Source organism: Leptinotarsa decemlineata, unplaced genomic scaffold (genome assembly GCF_025532065.1).
Source record: "Leptinotarsa decemlineata unplaced genomic scaffold, Ldec_3_MD MMD2_tig00003798_RagTag_RagTag, whole genome shotgun sequence".
NCBI lineage: Eukaryota > Metazoa > Arthropoda > Insecta > Coleoptera > Chrysomelidae > Leptinotarsa > Leptinotarsa decemlineata.
The window spans coordinates 1,573,620-1,594,765 of NW_027412596.1; the positions used below are offsets into that span (position 1 = coordinate 1,573,620).

The 21,146-nt window shown below is 33.2% G+C and overlaps 2 protein-coding genes across 2 annotated transcripts in view; one reads left to right on the forward strand and one right to left on the reverse strand.

Annotated features, from left to right (window-relative positions):
- The first annotated feature begins 421 nt into the window (after positions 1–421).
- The window catches only part of Bsg (immunoglobulin domain-containing protein Bsg), a 78,782-nt gene continuing 58,057 nt past the window's right edge, over positions 422–21,146 (forward strand). The window contains exon 1 of the mRNA XM_023166212.2: positions 422–659. Within this exon, the coding sequence (XP_023021980.1) occupies positions 593–659 (67 nt within the window). The 5' untranslated portion in view covers positions 422–592. The remainder of the gene's footprint in view (positions 660–21,146) is intronic.
- Positions 5,218–6,669, reverse strand: LOC111510302 (palmitoyltransferase ZDHHC20-B). The gene has a single exon (XM_023166211.2). It carries the CDS (start codon positions 6,316–6,318, stop codon positions 5,281–5,283), a length of 1,038 nt encoding a protein of 345 aa, XP_023021979.2. The 5' UTR covers positions 6,319–6,669; the 3' UTR covers positions 5,218–5,280.

Here is a 21,146-nt window from a genome sequence, read left to right on the forward strand (position 1 = left end):
ACGTAAATATCTAAAGTATATACTGATTTAACAAATGATAGTATAAGAGCTCAGTATTTCAGTCAAAATAATTGTAACTGAATAATGTAACCAGAGAAAAACTGTTCTGTCAGAAATTACAGTATAGATACAGCTAGCAAATAGTCCTAGATAAGTACCCAGTCCAGTTGAAATTTAAATATTCAAAATTATTCACCATATCACAATATTTTCGTGAGGTGTCATATCAGAATGATAAATTTCACAATATCGATCAGATGATAATATACCACAGTGTTATCCATATTGGGTTTTTGTGGAATGTTTTTACTGAATAAAAATATAACACGTTCGCCGTAAAATAGACACGGCCAACGCTCTTCTGCTGGATCAACAACGCGCATGTTCATGACATCACGAAAGCCGACTGTCGGAGATTACGTAAACTACCAGCTCGTGACTGTCTTTTGGCTGATTATCGCCATTTTATTGTCCTATAGAGAGAGAATTAATGCGAAGACAGCATAGATAGTGTGCGTGCGTGTGTATCGTGGAATGTATAAGGTGTTGTTGATGTTATAGTATAGAATTTCAACCAAAAACAGTTTAGAAAATGAAAAATTTAGTGTCGTGTGTTATCTTGAATTTCCTATTTTTTATCAACACGGTATATTCAGAAAGTAAGTTCTATTTTCCTATATTAGGGCGCGGTGAATAACTCTACCAAAGGGATTACCAGGGGTTCAAAAACATTCTCTATTCCGTGACCTAATGGTTACAATCCGAATATTTTTCCATGAATCGATATGCTACGATTTCTGTGCTAAAGTTATATTTCTGCATTCTAGGGTTTGGACGAACACAAACGTTATAATTTTAACTTTTGCCAGGCTCACGGATGTATTCTTGTTAGAATTGAATTATAAAAAACAGTATTTTGATTAACTTACAGATTTTTTCTAGTAGGTATGAGAATATTGAAAAATTATAATCATCTATTTTCAAATTTTTTTACATGCTCTGTTTACCTATACCTAAGTGTTTTTATACATGATGTTACAAGTTCTTCGTGCTGGTCAGCTACTGGGAAAACAAAGGAGTTATTAAAAAATAGTTTTTTTGTCAGTTGCAGACACGGTCATTGTGTAATTCCAAAAACATGTGTTGTCATACAGAGTGTTTAAAACCCACGTTAAACCATACATATTCTTTTAACATGGAACATATACCATTTATAGATGGCATGAAACCATGCCAATTTTTCTTGAAAAGCATTTTTTTGACTCCCATGTATTCGGAACCATATATTTATTGATCGACATATGACAAGGTAAAAATTGCCAAGAAAATGATTTTGTCTGTACCTATGACATTTCATAATACATAAATACTAACCATGTCTTTCAAGATAAAAAACATTTTGTGTAGTTACTGTATCTTAGTGATTGACCAACATGCATCTTGTCTGATGGTAAATGTTTTATAGTAATGATTATTCAAAATCAATGTTGTTTATGCTAATAAGTAATCAGGTGTTTCACTCCGTATTTCATTTATTTAAGTTCTATTTTCCGGTTTTGCGATGAATGTTTCTTTTCGGCAATTGAACATAGATAGGATGATGAGCTGAAATGAATAATTCTTTATGATTCATAGGATAAGTATCTCCGTTATTAATATATCTGTCTTGTTTGGTATCGGAATATTCAGTCTGTATATATGTTACTTATAGGTACTACAAATGAAATAGAAGGTAGATAACTTCCAAGATTCTAAAATTATCACAAAGCCATGACACACCCACTCAGATCAATTAAGTGTTTTTTTAGAATTACATCGTTTTCATTCATTTCACATTTGGGTGTTTTCAGAAGAAATGACATTTTGAAAAATGGGAGATTCCATTTGATGTAAAAGTAGTTGAGTTTGAGGTTATGTTTTAAACCTCCAATTAGATGAAATTGCATTTTGTCTTATTCATACACTAATACAGTTTGTGGCAATGAAACGTCGTAACCAAATCCTGTGCTGTGAATGTATCCTCATCCACAAAGTACACTAAGAGAAATATATCGAATTCGATAATAATTTTTCCTGAAAGTCCTATGTACACTTACCATCTTTCTATACCTATGCAGGTATATACTCATTGATACCAGGTCGACTGAAGGGGTTATGGTAGGATGAAAATATCTGAGTTTTCCACGCCGTTAGAAGAGATTGTTGTAATTTAAAATTGCTATATGAGATATTCCGATATGTCAGCCCTGCTGATAAATCCAACAAAAAGTAATTCCTTAGTTTCCTAGGCCTGCTGAGGGGCTAGAAATAGGTATTGAATATTAAATTTGTACACCTACAAAAGTTTGAGATATATGTTATATCGAAGTTTTTATAACTATCAGAGAAGGTGGTATGTTATTTCTGGTGACGGATCCAACAAAAAACATCTGTGTTTTTCGGGCCGTCGATGTATGAATTTTATAGTGCTGCAGTAGAAAATGAGTTTCAATCTTGGTTTCAACCTACTTTGTTGAAAGTGGTTCACTTGAAAATCTTGGAACAGAAAAAAATAAGTTACTCGTGAGTGGCGGGTAACTTGTCAAAAATTCTTGTATCACTTTGATAAATTCAATAATTTATACTTATAAATGCGAAAGTCACCTAACACTCGTTCATCTCTGTTTCTCCGTACTGGTAAGTCCTAGGAAACTAAAATATATAGGTGTGCACTAGGAAATGATTTTCAAATATTCCAACTGAGGCGTCTTCTGTGGGGAAGCGTTTACATATGAAAATGGGGAATTTTCCTCCTGACGAAAATCAAGTAGTTTTCATAAAAGAGCTCTAAAACAACGCATTTTAAACCTATCATTTCAACCTTTTTCTTTAAAAAATAATTCAAATACTTAAAAAAGAGGAATTAAATAATGCATTCTTCAGCATTTAAAGGGATTCGTTTCTATTTCACCATTTGGCAACATAGGTTATGGCTTATAAAGGACAATGAATCTGTTATCTGTATGAGACAAACAAAGATGACATGTTTCAGAGGCGTGCTGTTCTGTTTACTTATGTTCCGAGTTCCGAGACATTCTGTGACATATGACATTTTGTGCACCTAACCTATCTTCCTCTATATAAATAACAACAACTGTTGTTAAGGTGGCTTGTGGAGTTGGTATTGAACTATAATTTATATTTTGCCTTAATTGTTGATTTATAAATATAATTATCCTCTTTTAAAGTAGAATATCTAGGTACGTATAAATTATTTCAACTTGATATAGGCGATGTTGCCAATATCTGAATTAGAAACAAATCCCTTTAAAAATTAAAACCCAACATTTGAAACATCAATTTGAATACTTTTCGAAGTTAATTTGAAAAACTCATGAATTAAACTCAACTTTATTTTGTTCAAAATTGCATTTGCTGTAATAACCCAAATTGAGGAACATTCCCCATTACCTTTTCATCACTGTTTCTCTGTTTCTCCGTACCGCTAATTTTCGGAGTCTGAAATTTTGTAAGTAGGTTCATTTTTTGTTGTTTGTGTGCAGTAACAAAGAATTTTTGAATATTCCATCTGAGGCGCGGAGCCGGGACGGTTTGCTAGTTCATAATATGTCTGTCAGTGTACTTTGTGAATGTGACGTTGTACATCCATTTTGCTGTTTATGTTAAGTCTCTTATTTTTCCAGAACTGAGGTGAATGCACCAGTGAATTACCATTCGAGGCAATCTGTTGTTACTAAAATCTATTTTTCTGTCAACCAGCTGTCGCCCACCTAGGCACTACTTCTATTCTGTTTTAAAAAATATGTTTTTTCGTTAACCAACTGTTGCCCCCTAAACTTGTGCGAGGTAAGTTACGAGCTCTTGAATTTTAACGTGTGATTCCTAGCACGGGTTGAACGATGGCATGTGAAAATCGATCGTCCGGTCTTGCGGTTCGAACCACCGGTTCACACAGCGGTCTATTAGTGAGGAGCGAAGCATTCACGCCAACCCTACTGATCACCGACCTACCTGTAATAATATGAAGTTGCATTATTTAAAACTCAACGGAATACACCGGTTAATAACTAACGAATTATATTCATTGACCGAAATCAAACCAATGAATATCCAAAATAACTTTATCATTTAACAACTCAAAAAATTATCAGAATTAGGTAGGCTTTCGAATTATAAATATTTACTTAGGAACGCCATCCTGTTTTGACTCTTGTGGATACCAAATCTGGTCACCTTTTTTTTTGTTTTCCGTCCAATTCCAATGTTGTGGAACATTATGGATAATATTCATACTTGACTATCGCATATTCGTTTTTCTTTACCTTTTTTCAAAACTATATAAAGTGTTTCCTGTTCAATGTTATAATGCTTAATCTGAAGTACCCGGATCTGAAAACGTTTCAGAATACCATATTTCTTTTTTTGAATATTTCTTGCATCAAAATCTCCTGCTTTTTTATTGCTCTTGCAACAGTTTTTACTCGTTCCAATACTGGAATTGACTGTTTTTCCAGATACCATCAGGAACAGGTGTTAGTCTGGAAACTGAAGATTATTCAACGTTGGCAATTTTTCAACCATTATTTTCATTACAGTACTGCAAAGATCTAGTATAGATCTTGAACCGATTTCAGTATTATTTTGAAATATGAAAAATGTATGTCTTGGCATGTAGTAATTCACTGAATTAAATATGTTACCCAATGAATTTGATAATACCTAATACAACATTCAAAATGCTGTCAAGTAGGTACTAAGTTCATCACATCTAAGGAAAGAAAACAAGGAAAAGGAAAGCGCATACAAGGCTTCTCCAATTATGTGAATTTTAATTGAGAATTCCGAAACTTCGTCGACGAACCAATGAATGACCTCTCAGTGACTAGGTTCCTCCTTGTTTAAATCATTTTATATAGAAATTATAACATTCTACCCTCAAAAACCGAGTCACTAGGTGTCCTTCATAGAAATACACCAAAACAGATGATTGAATAATTACATTTCTTCAAACAAAATCCGGATTTTGTTCTCTTCAATTGTGAAAACCTCGGTGGAAGCCTTGTGTCTTTAAATTGACAATTGAATTTGGTATGGTTTCAACAAGGAGAAATGGGATCTTACAAAATCATCTATTATTCAGAATCTGTCATTCACTAGTGCATGATCATCCACTGGTGCATCCACTAGTTATTAGCCAATAACTTTGAAAAGAAAACATTTTGCAATTTAATACCACTTCGGATATAATTGAATACTGTCAGAGTATACATTTTTTTTCCTTCACAATGTGAAGTCTGATAATTGTCTAGATATAATTTCATTGTTTCTTGAGGTCCCAACGACATTTGATTCGGTAATATTTTGTTTTGTTGTATTAGATGGCTTCGGTTGGGGAGTGTGTGATATATTTGACCGTACGGATCCTCTTGAAGATCCCGCTGATCGAGTTTGTGCGTACTTCCTATGTATTTTAAATGTACATCCGTCCCCTTTAGTAGTAAACACAGGAACTAACCACAGTATCCATTTATCCCCTAAAACATCACAAATATTATCATATACACCGAGATCGAAAGTTACATGGCGGTACAAAAAATAGATCGGCTGCAGTGCATCCAGTGTGGTTTGATTTTTGCACAACTGACTTAAGTGATAAACAAAAAATATACCAATGATGGAACCAACAATAGCAGCTATAATGAAACCAACGACGAGAGGGAGAAGTCGTGTAGCCTCAACATTTCCCCAGTAACTTACAAAATGTTCTAAGGTTGTACCTATGAAGAAAATACAATACACCGTACAGTAAAATAAACTCAACAAAAACACTTTTTGATTCGAGAATCCTATACAGTTTTTTAGCCACGGGCAGTGGTGGTCCATTTTCAATACACAAACACCACAGCTGGAACAGTGATGGGCTCGATCTGGCTTTATCTGATTACATATTTTGCAGAACCTGATGAAACCGTGAGCTGTCCTGGTTACTAAAAAAAAGTCCCTTCTGTCATAAATCCATAGCAAAACTGTGGGTTTTTCCTCTTCGCTACTTTCATTATAATAATTCGTTTCTTCTTCCGTCAGACGGTAATCTTCTGGGACTGGCGGGTTTGCAATAAACATTGTTAATAAAATCGACCACATCATCATTATGAAAATAATGTTGAAAAATAGAAAATACAGTAAGTAATAAGTTGGACTGGTCAACACATTGGAACAAAATACTATTACGTAGATATGATAGGTCCCCGTTATCAAAGTAACTACAATAATAGGAAAAATATAATTTAGGTGACATTTGAAATACTTTGATATCATTTTGACAGAATGTCATTTGGATAAGTAAATGACCTGCGAATGATTTGAATGGTTATTTGGATTCACCAGCAGTGGATCTGTGGTACTTCGCGTATTTTAGGATCTCGCCAGGGACTTCTGTACAATCATTTGCACGTATTTGTTTGTGTCGAGTAATGCGTATCACTAAAACTGATGTAAAGCTATGTGAAAAATAAAATTCAAGCAGTTCGAATTCATCATTTTGAGCCGTGAAGAACGGAATGTATTGATACACACAGGGTGTTATTAAGAACGCCCTATATGTATCACCGTTATTAAGAACATCGTCTACATTTTAGAAAAGCACAGGAACTGTTCGATTTTATCATTTTTCAACTCGAAGTAGGTAAATTATTAGCTTTTTTGTAATTTTGAAATAATGGTTCATGCCAAAACTACATCATTCGTCATTAAAAAAGTTATGAGGCAATACAATTTTAAAAATATGCTTTTTAATTATCTCACACCTATTCAATAATATAATTTTCCAGACAGTGATGAACCAAAACCGGCTAAATCCAGTTTAGTTGTCAGAATTTTCATTGTTCTGTACTATAATTCCATAATAGAGGGCACTAAATTCTCAGAAATGACTGACGTTTTTGCCTTAATCTGACTCTTGCAGTTATACTGAACTGATGAGGAAAAATGATAAAATGATAAAATAAATAAAATATATAGAATCACAACCCTGACACCAATGTATTGTTTTAATGCAATATTTCTGAGAATTTAGTGCCTACTATTATGGAATTGTACATAAAATTGAATTGATCGGATAACTTAATGACCTGTTTTTCAAATTTTATTCATTTATAAATTTTTTAATAACGATCGCATTTTTACATAGTTACACCATAAACTAATTCAAAACTACGAGAATACATTAATGTAGTCAGATTTTTCAAAAACGCTAGTAACGTTTTTCGATTTTCCACATTGAAAAATGTTGAAAGTTGGCCACAAAAACGAAGACTCATTCATGTAACTTTTGTTGTTATTTTTTTAACATCAGTTAAAAAATAATTGTTTCATTGGAGGCCTCTTGCCTTTTGAATGGCTTATTCTGTAGAGACATAGCTGAACAAACGTAGGTCATTACAATTTCTTTGATTTTACATTTTCAACATATTGTTAATTGAAATGTTTTTGTGGTTTAAATTTTATATTAATACATAAAAACTGTGGGCACTTCATATTTCACAGTAAGTGAATTTTATATAGTACCTAATTATAATTTTTAACCGACCATGGCATTTGCAAGTGTATTTTTTAAATTTTCACCGAAATGAATATTTCTATCTAACGTCAATGCAAGCCAACCCTTTCTTAGTTGCCTTTCTGAGTGCTTTTTCACAATAATTTTTTTTAATGGAATTGTATTTTTATAAATCCGCGTTTACATCTCCTTTAGCGGACCGCCAATTACCTCTGACAGTAAAGGATGAAAATTCTACCTGAAAATAATATTTCAACCCGCTAAAACATTTTCCCGATTATAAATTTGATACACTTCAGTTTTCAAATCTCATTCCTATCTAAATATCAATGTTAAGTACGAGAACGAATTTCCAGATTGTCTTCGAATAATAAATAGTTAACATTTTTGGGAAACGCATTTTGTTATGACTCCTGAATTCGACTCAGGAATTGCCTCTGCTTAGCCACAGAGGTAAAGGGATCTTTGCGGTTTTAGTGTAGTCCCTGATTAGGTCCCAACTTGGTACAGGAGTTCTGGCCACCTCGCTCTGTGTTGAGACCTTTCTTTCCTATAGCTTTTCGAAAATCCACAAAAGGTTTTATGCCAGAAAAATCGATCTTTTTTTGTGACGAGCATCAACTTGCTCATTTCCTAAATTTAGTTTCTTGAAATTCCTTATGTCAGTTTTTTGGGGAGGTTTGGATGTCCAAAGCCACTTTAGAATCTCCACCAGCTAAGTGAAATACCTATTTCATGCGCACTTGGCTTCCACGGAATTGATATAAACCTTCCCTCACATTTAGAAATGGGCATTTCCTAACATTTATCTGTTTCCATATTGGACATCCGAAAAAGGAATGCTTATTGTTTCTTCTGTTCTGTAATCGTAACTTAATCATGCATTCTACACAAAATCTGAAGTTCAAACCAAACGCAGGTGGAATGAATTGTATTATATTTATCGTAAAACAGACATCAGGCAAGGGTCGTTTTGGAGATACTAATAACGATCTCTGATATTCTGAAGAAATTCAATATATTTGCATATATATTGCTTACAGACCTAGTTCCCTAGGGTATATATACCAAAGGTGAGACTCAGTTGAAAATACGGATATAATTTTATTTTCACTCAGAGTACAAGTTTCATTCGATATAAAGACAGTTTCATTTTTTAATGTGTACTTACCAAGATAATGTTTATACAAAATTATCATTATTAATATTCTACAACTCTAAGAACGTACTTTTTCAAGATACGTTAAGATTACAATAATTTGAGTGGATAGAAACTTCGAATGAATCACTATTCTGAGACTATTCTTTTTTGTAGCTCCCTGACAATACAACAAAGTTAATGAATGTTTTTTACATTTACCAATACAGAAATATAAACCAATGTTTTATGCTGTTCTGTAGGTGAGTCAAATAATATAATAAGACCACATTTCAAAATCCAATCAATTTCTAATAAAAATAGTAGCCAAAACAGACCGGAATAGACTGATTCTCTACTGAGTGCCTGGACACTCAGGAATCGCTGGCAATGAAAAAGACTGATATGTGAGCTAGACGGCTAGACAAGGACCATTAGCTCCATACATTGAGGATAACACATCAGTGTGGGTACTGAAAACGGGTACGAGATCAAATTAGGAAATAAGTCAATAAAAAGCATAAAGGAAATATATACTTGGAAACGCACTCCGAGTAACCTTTATAAAGGAGACGTCCAAAAAAATACTGAAGATAGGATTACCCCAGAATAATTACAGAGCTACTCATTGGGCATTGTCCGTTTTGAGGGCACCTGAACAAAATAGGGATGTACAACGGAGACCTTGACTGCAGACGGTGCAATAAAGGAAGAAAGACAACTCGTCATGATTTACGCTAGTGTGACGCAATTCATCGCAGGAGGCAAATAATTTATGGACAACCCAACTTGAGGTCTGAAGAATATGGCAAACATCCAGGATATTCATCTTCTTGATATCACATCAAATGAATACATTATGGATAAACCTGTATATAATATTATTTTGAAATCCCGTCAATATATCTTCTAATGAAGTGAATATTATATATACACAATCAAAAATATGTAGACGATAATTGTGCAACAAGGCCATTCAAAAAACCAGGACATTATGGATACTTTTGAAATCACACATATTTATATACTTCAAATATGTTAGAATACCGTGTGTTGGAATAAGTGTTGGCTTTACTTCTTCATCTTCAAACAAAAAATTTGGGAAACTGAGCTTTTTCTCTCACTTTGTATCTGAAAAGAATTTCTGTACATGATCTACACATTTTTGCAGAGTTTATTCTGAAGTTAATATTTTTCCCTTCCGTGTTAGGAATCACACGTTAAAAGGTAAGACCTCGTTAGTCCTTAGCTCGTACAAGTTTCTCAACTTCTGAGAGCTGTCGTTCGTATGGGGGCGACAGCTGATTAACGCAAAAACAGATTGTAAACAGATTTTTCTCCGAAACTTTGTCACATTTTCCCAATGAAAATACTTTTCTCTTACACCAGAGTTACAGTACGACAAGAGTTTCACAAACCAAATTAGAATCATAAGGAGATGTGATGTGTAAATAGAGAAGATAAACGTTTTCTACCTTTGGTGAACATGGCTTTGATAAGAGGACAAAGCATTCTCATTTTTTTATGTTGCTGATCTTTCCTTCATATTATACAGCAATAATTATTATTTTTGTTTTGATTTCGTGTTCGCCTAAGTGTTTTCTTCAAGAACTCACCAGACTGGCAGCCATTAGGGAATATATTTTTATCCCCTCGCGTTAATAACGTGCAATCGAATTTTAACAATCTAACATCATATCACTTAATAGCAGATGTTATCCTTAGAAAATGTTGATATAAGCCGAATAGATTATACGTATGTATAAAGGCAATATCTTTTTTTGATAGTAGTGGTCTGACTTTAGGATATTAAAAAAATAAGTAAGGAAAAATTTTTGTGTTGAACGATTTCATTGAAAAAAAAGAAGATAATAATGATGTAGATAATGTACTAAAAATTAAAAAATTATTCGGAAAGTCTTAGGTAACAGTCATCACACCACTCCCCTCAGCAATGTACAGTATTGATCAGATAAAAAATAATAAAATCATTGGGAGTAGCGTAACCCGAGTTAATATGTACATACTACGCTCAAGGATTTTATAATTTTTTTTGTCTAATCAATACCATAGATTGCTGAGGAGGGTGATGTGATAACTGCTACCTAGGACCTTCCGAATTATTTTTTAGTTTTTAGTACATTATCTACATCATTATTATATTTTTTTATGAAACCTTTTAACGCTAACGACGTATCAGTTTTAGCCACCCTGCACTCATATTGAATTTGCATCTTTTTCAAAGTGTAGTACTATTCTACTAGTCAAGCCCTGTCATTTGATACCCATATTGAGGTAGTTGTGAAAAAAATATGTAATCCGCCATTTTGTATCTGCGGCCATCTTGGATTTACAATGATACAGAATTTATCAAATTGTATTGTCATCAAAACTTAATGTGTGAACCAAATATCAGATCAATCTGTCTTACTTCGCTTACAAAATTTGACACAAATAAGCAGGGCAGGCTAAATAAAAAGGTTTAAAAATAGATGTTATCTATAATAGGGAACCACTTTCAAACAAGCATTTACTCAAGATATTCGTAGCTACATTGTTGAAAACGTATGAGATGTTATAGTAGAGAATATTATATGTGTTATTCAGGATATACTCATATGATTAGCAAACCTTTCAATAACCTTGTATTTAGTCGCGAGATTATCGCTGGAATCAATAAATACTTCTTTCGTGACTTTTCAAAATTTTTTTGTATCCCAAACACGTTTTATTCAATGATATTTTATTTTTCACCAGCAAATTAATTCTATATCGTGCTTCTAATTCTAGAGTATGTCACAAAACTTGTAAAGGAAATTATGCGTCATACAAAGAAATATAAATAACATTTTTTTAGACGATCGTTTAGTCTAGACGCTGTACTGACTTTCTGAATATTTGCCAAATTCATCCATTTCTTTGAAATCAGTACATTAAATTAAAAAAACATATTCAAATGACTTGTAGGAAACGTTCTTTTTTTCACCACCAAGAGGAAGATAAAACTGAGTTTTATCTTCCTCACTTGGTGATCGAAACACGTGTCGAGATGTTAAAAATAACGATTTGGTGTCGGGAAAAAACTCCAGTAATATTCATTACCACAAACAGGTTCCAAACAGTACATCATAAGAAATTTATGGTTATACGGGGCGCTCCAAAAAGCGACTTAGAAATATTATCATATTTTCTAAGTATGTGCAAGAAACAGCGATATTTCAGCGATACTTCATGGCATTAATTTGGTCGATGCAAAATTATAATTCACAACTGATACGAATAAATAGTCAAAACAGGATTATAATGATAGAATCGTAGTGCCAAAGAATGCGGAAGCAGTTCCGTCATCTACTAGCAATATGTTTTTCTGGAATGAGTGCTGAATAATTTTCATTGACTCATCGAGAAGGAAAAACTATCAGCAGTATTACTGCGCTGACCTATGAAATCAAGAAAGACGATCTTATTGAATAAAAAATTATAAGTTCGGTGATACCACCGTATAGAAGTAAACACAAGTAAGTTCACTCTCCGCCATATTTGGGTCAAGATTCCCCACCTCGAATTTTATGCGCGGCCGAACTACAGCGCAACCGACTGAATCTGAGGCGTTTACCAAGCGAGTCAAATTGAGGCATGGAATATTATTACAGAGTGAGTCGTTATAAGTGGTGGTTTTGTATTTGTAAAAAATGTGTGTCTAGTTTCAAAATGAGCAACTGTCGAGCTGTAGGTTGCTGTAATTTGCAGGGTGATGTCGGCATTCATTTTTTTTTTCGATTTCCAATTGACGAAAAAAGATATGTTTTCTTTTATTTATTATGTAAGATTGAAGTAATGAACATATAACGAAAATCATAAAATAAATAATTATTGACCATATATAGAGGAGTGATTAAAAATCAATAACTTCAGTAATCTATATAAGGATTGCAACATTTGTTTCGAAGAAATGAGCATCAAGTCACACTTATTATACAATATAGGAAAGGATAGAATAGTTGGTTTTGAGGAATGATTCAACAAGAAAACTGCTTCCATAGCAGAATATGCCTTGGTAGTCATGGCAAAAGGCATACATTCGAACTGGAAACAGCCTGTTGCATACTTTTTTTACCAATTCATCCACATCAATACTGGATATGAAAAGTAGTGTGATTGAAGCTGTTAGGCAGTTATCAAAAATTGGATTGGGAGTTTGGGGTATCATTTCATGTAGGTTCTAATTTTTAAAAACTTGCAAGAAAAGATCTCTTTGTTGATGAGAAAAAAATATTTTACTTTTTTGATACTCCTCATTTGCTGAAAAGTAGCAGAAACCATTTTTTGAAGACTTTTCGAAATTTGATGAATATACAACGAACAAAAGTCATCTTGAACAACATTACAAATTGGATAAGGAAAAGAAATATAGACTAGCACTCAAACTTACTGATTCTCATTTATTTCCAACTAACTTTCAAAAGATGAAAATGAGTTAGCCAGTCAAGTTTTCAGTCATTCGCTAGCTACAGCGATAAATACATATGTCAGTTTCAATCAGATACCATCAGCAGCAAAAGGAACGGCTACATACATTGAAAAAATGGATACAGTGTTTGATATTTTGAATTCAAAACGATTTGACGATGTCAAACATTTCAAAAAACCTTTTTTCGAAACATTAAAACAAATATTTTCTGAAAGAAATGAAAATATTTTTCAGCAAATTAACTATAATATTAAAAAAAAATAAAAAACATGGCTGGACAAATGAGATTCATTGAAGGATGGCAGATAACAATTTCGGCATTTCTGCAACTTTGAGAAAACCTACATAGTGAAGGAGACTCCTACATATTGACAAGGAATATAAATCCGAACCGTGTGGAAAATTATTTTGGTCAACAGAGAAATACTTGTGGATATTCCAGAAACTCAACTCATATTCAAATTACCAGAGCTTTCAAAAAAACATTCACTCTTCAGTATTTCACACAGGCAGAAGGAACCAACTGTCTAGAAGATACTAATGAGATTATTATTTACAGCATTACAGATGCAGACATAAATAGAATGAAGATTCCTGTGGAAGTTCCAAAAAATCCCTATAAACCTTTGAGAGTAGAGACATATGATTATAGAATTCTAGCCACTCCAGAAGGCAGAAGCTTGGGATATGTTTGTGGATATCTTTTGAGAAAATGTTTGAGAAAACATGCATGTGAAATATGTACAAATTTTGCCACGGCGGCTAGTGCCACACTGAATGAAACAAATGTATATAGTAATTTCAAGGCATATACTAATACAGTATAGCCAAACAGTTTGGAAGATTATATATGCCTCCAGATTAATTTTCACAATGTATCATTCATCTAGAGACAGAATTTCTTAATCATTTCAATCAAAAACTCATCATTCTGAGAAACCTTTAGAATAGATTAGCATAAGTTTTTGACCTAAATTGTATAATCTTACTATATAAAATATACGTTTATTTTACCACCTTGTCTTATTTTTTATCAATTCCTAAACAGTTCACAATCATATGAGACATTTAATGGTAGCTCCTCGTAAGTGCACAACAGCTATTAGCCTACACCCTCCTGCCCCGCTACATGCCAGCAAAAAAAAATCTCGACTCGAAACATCAAAGAGACCGACCGGGAGTGAATTAAATCTGTGTACTTATATGCGGTGATAATACCATGTTTTTCTAATTTTGATGGTGGTTTTTATGTTAAGCTGTACTTGAACACCTCGGGCCCTCAATACGGTTAATGTTTGGTTCTCAATGCCTCAACTCTCATTTTCTCCTTCATTCTTTGTTTTGGCGTATTCACAATTTTCTCACTTTGGTTTTTCGAAAATAAACTTTCTTGATATTAAAAGTGATATGTTAAATATCTCATCATCAGTAGACTTTATCGTATGTACACATACGGTACTGTAAAATTCGTATGAATTTTTTACTGGACATGGTTTTCATTTGATTTGTCAGTTTCATAAAAACGCACAATTGATCGTAAAAACTAGATGATATAGTTGGTGACCTCTCACCAACATGTAACACACTTATATCAATAGGTGATGTCAATTAGCAACTTGCTGGAACCTGACAGGCGCACTAACCTATTCTTTGAGTTACTCAACTCATAACATGGTCTGAACTTGACGATAGTAAAACATTCGATCAAATGTGTTGACTTATATTAACAATAATATAGGCAATAGCTCTCTTTGATACTCATGCTCCTGTCTGCGTGGTTAGAACTACCTGCACCTTGGTTAACATATAATACAGAAATCATACGAATCAGAGATAAGGCATTGAAAATATAAAAAGATAAAAGTTTTAATTAATTGCAAATTCTATAAAAATATCATAAATTATACTATAACCGCAATACGACGGCTAGAGTTAAAGAAATAATAAACGATTTGAAACTCCTCAGGAATTGAAAAATACATCAGAATTTTATTCACATTTTTTTAATATCAGTCATATGGATAAATCTTCTAGTCAACTTTTCCTTCCTAACGAATTTAACTGTCTTAGAGAAAACTCTTAGTTTCGTTTTTCAACCGTTACTTCTATCCATGTTCAACGACGCCACTCGAATGATATCACAAGTAACCTCATTGAATCGGATAATATTTCTAATTAAATGATAAAATATATTGAGAAAAAGCTTTTAGATCATATAAAATGTATTTTCCCACTAACCGGTTTTCCATGGTATGTGAAAATGTCCTAATCATATACAAACCTAAAACTAGTAATCCCACCGACTTATCTGAACCACGCCCCATTAGTTTGTTACCCACATTATCCAAAGCCTTTGAACGAATTCTGAAAAAAACAAATTGCAGATTATTTTGTAGAATAAAATATTGTAACGAAAGTTCAGTCTGGATTCCGTACATTCTACAGTACATTCTACAGTACAACCACCACGATCTAATTAGATCAACTGATAGCAACCAGTTAATATGACCGACACTACTGACCGACAAAGCTATCACATTGGATATGCTGAGGATGCTGCCAAACTCATTAAAGACTACCTTACATCACATATCCAGCCAGTAATCATTGGAACTTCTGTTTCTTATGCTAAGCCAGTGGCTTATTGACCCCTACTTCTTCTCATTGTATGTAGCAGTTTTTCACCAAAGTGGAAAACTGTACAATCCACCACTACGCTGACGACACTCAAATAGTGTATATCGCTCTTTCTGCTGAAAATATTACTCAGGCCGTCAGTAACACCGACAAAGATCTTGGATCCTTATTCAATATCTCTGCAGCGCATAACCTCGAAATTAATTCATCAAAATCTTCTACAATGCTTTTGATCCTAAGTCAAAGCGTGAGCAAATATGCCCAAACTTCAGCAAATCTAGAATCATTCTCGAAGTTGGATCGAAGCTATATCCCAATAGGAGTATCCTACCCTGGAATTATATGAAACTCTGGTGATGTCCATGATATCATACTTCTATAGTGTATAAAGACCATATACATTACTTGAGACTGAGCCTACTCATATGTATGGAATTCAGAATTATTTTATTCGATTTACATATGGAAAATTTAACATTAATGCCAAGTTTGCATAGTACTCGAAAAAATGCGAAACTTCATATGCTCACTCTTATTTATCAGTTTTGATTACTGGACATACAAGTTCACTACTTATACCTGAACACTCTACTGCTCTATTTACACAAAGTCTCTTACATCCATCCCTAATGAATCCTGGGATTACTATCAGTATAACTTCAAAAATAAATTGAACATGTGTCTCAGCCTACTCTAGATGAATCACTGAATAAATGGACCTTATATTTTTTGGAAAATTTGGAAGTGCAATAATTTCAAGATCATTTTAGAAGCCTTCATTACGAAAATAAATATTTTTTACTCTTCGTTTAAATTAAATATTTGGGTGAATATCTCAGACACACATGAAAAGTCGGGAATGTATGGGAATAGGAGACTGAAATTCTCAATATTTCTATCTCTACCACATTTGAAGAATATTTTCGAATAATTATTCTCATATCTACCGTGTGTGAGGTTATCTCCCAAATATTCAATTCAAACGAAGAGCAACAATAGCATATTGAAGGAGCCTGAAATTGCAATTTCAAAATCTCCAAAAATAAAAAGGATTTTGATTGGACCCTCTGATTTAATAATAAAACAACTCATGAAAAAGCGGCTATGGGAAAAAATTATTTTCATATATATCTGTCTTTCCCACACTCATAAAGTCATTCCAAAAAAATATTTCCGCCTCTACCACGTGTGTTGATGTAGCCACACAAATATTTAATTCAGTGGAGGAGCCACCACTTGATCAATAGCGTAATTAAAAAATTATTGCGTAATTAAAATTTACAAAAAGTGGAAGATTTCGATTCAGTTTTAACAGCTTAACGGTAAAGCTAGCAGAACCCAATGGTTTGAAACAAACAACAAATGGAAAGTCGTCGATGTGCGTTCACAAGAACCTAAATTAAGCCTCAAATTCTCCATACAATTCTTTCTCGCCCATAATTAAAGAATGTTTATCACGTGTGTCTGAGATATCACCAAAATATTTCATTCAAACGAGAGGCAACTTTTCCAAAAAAGGAAAGATTTCGATTTGGTTCTGCCAGCTTAATGGTACAGCTAGCAGAATCCACAGATTGAAAAAACACCGCATAGAATATCGGCGATAGGGGGCAGTAGGTGCCTAAAATTATAACTTAGTCTGATTCAAGAAAATGTAAGTGCTTTAGCAACAGGGGTTGAAATGAGATCAAGGCTATTGAAATCTTTCCGCACTTGATATGATCGATATTCATCAACACAACAGGATAAATACGATCATTATTTCTTTCGAACTGAACTGAAAACTTCAAATAATGTTTGCCTGGATAGTATCGGTCAGAGTGGTAAAACTTAAAATATTGCTTGGAAAATCGACATCATCATCGGGTTTAGAATCAGTATTACAAAATATAGTGTATGAGGTGAAAATGGGACGATATGAGAACACAATATATTGCCATCTGTATTTTATTTTGAAGGAATGTTTTCCATATTCCAATTCACTTGAAATTTCTGTTGTTTGTTTAAAACAGATTTTGCGTAGAAGTTAGTGACTTATACTTTTCAGTTTTTTCGAAATACCAAATACAGTAGAAAAACTGTATATTCAATATTGATAGTTTCAATTCGTTTTTCGTATCAACAACACGAGTATAGATAGGGGACCTTCTGCATTTAGACAGAAATACTGTTAAATAGGCCTGTAAATTACCATGTAATTGATTCTCCTTTGACGTCACTCAGAACTATTTTTAGTTGGAGTAATTATTACTCATGGTGTTAATTCCCAACAGTAATTATTATGGTAGTCACTTTTTTATAAATTATGGATATGGAATGAAATAAATAATTCAACATTAAGGTAATTTCACAAGTTTCCAATCAGTTATTTTCAGAAAGCAACTGATTTTACTTGATTCACTCAGTTATATTCCAATTATATTTAATTGCCAGAAATAGTAATGGTAATCATTTCTGACGATGATCATATGAAAGTAAATATTTATATGTGTATCTAGATCTACAAACCCCTGTTTTTTAATGAAAAAGCAACTTCAAAATTACGTGGTTTTTCAGGGGTATGAATGACAGTTACTTTTTTCTAGTTGACGGAACAACCAAATGAATCCCAAGATAACTCGTTAATTTTTGATGACACCCTTCGTAAAATTGAAACATTTACGTGTTTAGTATGTTGATTTTGTTAATCGAATGTCGCTTTCTAAACTGATACCGGACACTTATATTTAAATTTTATCGTTCGCCATAAAGTCAAGTAAACAAACATCGTTTATTCTTTGAAAAGCATTTCAACATGGCATGTATACATCTGCGAAAATAACCTTTCAACAAAGAACGTCTTCGAATAGAAGTAACTTGAAGGAAACTTGTTTACGTCTCGTTATTTCCATATGTATTTTTCCTAAGGTGATGCTTTTGAATATAGTATAGCATAGAGGCGCTGATTATAATCCGAGAATAAACCCGTTGAAAAATTATAACTTGTTAGTTATCAAACGAATCAATAGATTTCAAACCATAAAAAAACTTTAGAAACATTAAAAATACTTCGAGAAATTCGAATTTAGTTTCCACCATATCAAATACCTCCATACAGGAGGGATAGAAGAGAGGTAGCTGTTTGTTGAGGATGATTCGTTCAACTCTTTCAATTTACCATGCCACTATATGGAACGGTGGTTCGAGCCAATAGTCGGACGATTGATTTTCACTGTAAAAAATGCATTTGCATTGCACTTCTCATTGCATTTCTCATAAACAAAATCCCTAGTTGAACATAATCAAGAAATCGATTTAATAATACATATTACATTTAATATACATATACATATAATATACATATACATTTAATAATACATTTCACGCATGGAAGGATTGGCGGTGAAGTAATCAGGAAGTAATCAACATAACGCGAAAAAAATCAATTGAGCAAATTTTCAAAAGTTGAATTCCTATTTTACTTGAAAAAAAAAGAAACAAAACTATTTGAGAAACTGATCAGTAGTAAGTCCTTCGAATTCCGTACATTTAAAGCACATCAAAAGAAAATGTGTGGCTGCTCGTATGGGATCAGGCCTCAACAAACTACGAAAGAGGTTTGGAAAAAAATGTTTTTGGCCTTCTATTTCTTCATCTTGTTACATAAATTTGGAAATCTTCCTAAGAAAGAAAGGAAGCAATCAATTTAGAATGCCAAAAACTTTCCTTGTCAAAAATTAATCTCTCCTAAAAATATACACTTCCAATGTTTTAGTTGGTTTCCGGGTTTGTCCGTGGTCTTCTTTGGTTATAATCTCCAAACGTTTCGACTGCAACTGCGGCAGTCATCTTCAGTGACGTGGTCGAAGTACTCTTCTTGACGTGTCAACTGAAAGATTCGGTTGACACGTCAGGAAGAGTACTTCGACCACGCCACTGAAGATGACTGCCACGTTTGGAGCCGTGAAACCCTACATTCCTATATACCATTTCAATTTATACGGAAGAGGTATTATCAACTTGATCTTCTATAGTTCACAAATAAAAAAGTCGAGTACAGACAGATCTGGCAAACTAGGTGGTCATAAAAATGGTGGTTGGGATATTGTTATATCACATGTTCTTGTCAAAACTTTGTCGCATTATCAAAAAAGAATGAACATATTGAAATAAATCAACATGCTAAAGAATCAAGATGCTAAAAGAAATAATTCATAAATCTAAAGCAAATGGAACTTCAAACGTTCAAGCCAGTCTCTATATACCTACACAGTAGGTTTAATGGACTGTCGCCTATCAGAAAACAACTACGCCCCTGACTAATACCACGAAGGGCGTTGGATCATATCCGACAGGCGTCAGTGCAGGAATCTTCACAGAAAATTTCCTGCATATGCAACTGACAATACAACTGAAAGAGTCGACCTTCAATTATGGAACGGGCACACTTGCAGACCGGTTTCGGGCTTATTAGCCACTCATCAGTGCAAGATAGTTACCATCATCTACCTAAGGTCAATGATATTCCACAATTGAAAATCGGAATTCTTTCAGAGTATTTCATTCCTCTTCCGAAGTTGGAGCGAACGAACATCACAAAATGTCACTCCATTTAGTGGACGAGGTACTAACCAACTGCATATCCGTAATTTGATCGATTCCTCTGAATAAGGAAGAAAAACTACCTCATAAATCAGATATATCTATAAATTATAATTTATAGATATATCTAGTCTAAGCATCCACATCTTTATTAGAAAATTTTTGAGAAAAGTGAAACTACATTAAGAGTGTGGAAACATTCCTATCATGAAAAATTATCTCTTCTGAAAATATTTCCTTTTCAATTCCTATCACTTATTGACTTGTTTCGTTTACGTTCCATTTACATTTCTATTAACTGATATCTCTGATATTTACTTATGTCATCAGCATTCAATGTGGCTATTCGAAACCTTATCGTATAGAACTTTATAAATTCAACAAATATTGTTTCAAGTAATATCGATTTGTAACTGAAGTGGATACGCGAGAATGGGTTTCATAAACATTATCTAAAAGTGGAACATTGAAGAGAAAAAAGACTTTAATATGAAATTATTTTCAGTATTACGACGGTATTACGGTATTACGGTTGAAACTTCATTACTGGAATGCTAGATGACATTAAAGTAGCTAGATTTTGAATTTTTTTTGACAAACGATTTTTTTATCTTACATAAAAAATAATTATTTTTTTTTAATAAAAAGTATCCTATGTTACTTCTAATACCTCCAAGAACATGTGTACAAAAATTCATGATTATCGGTTGAGTAGTTTTCACGTGAAACCGTAACAAACTTACATTTGCATTTATAATATT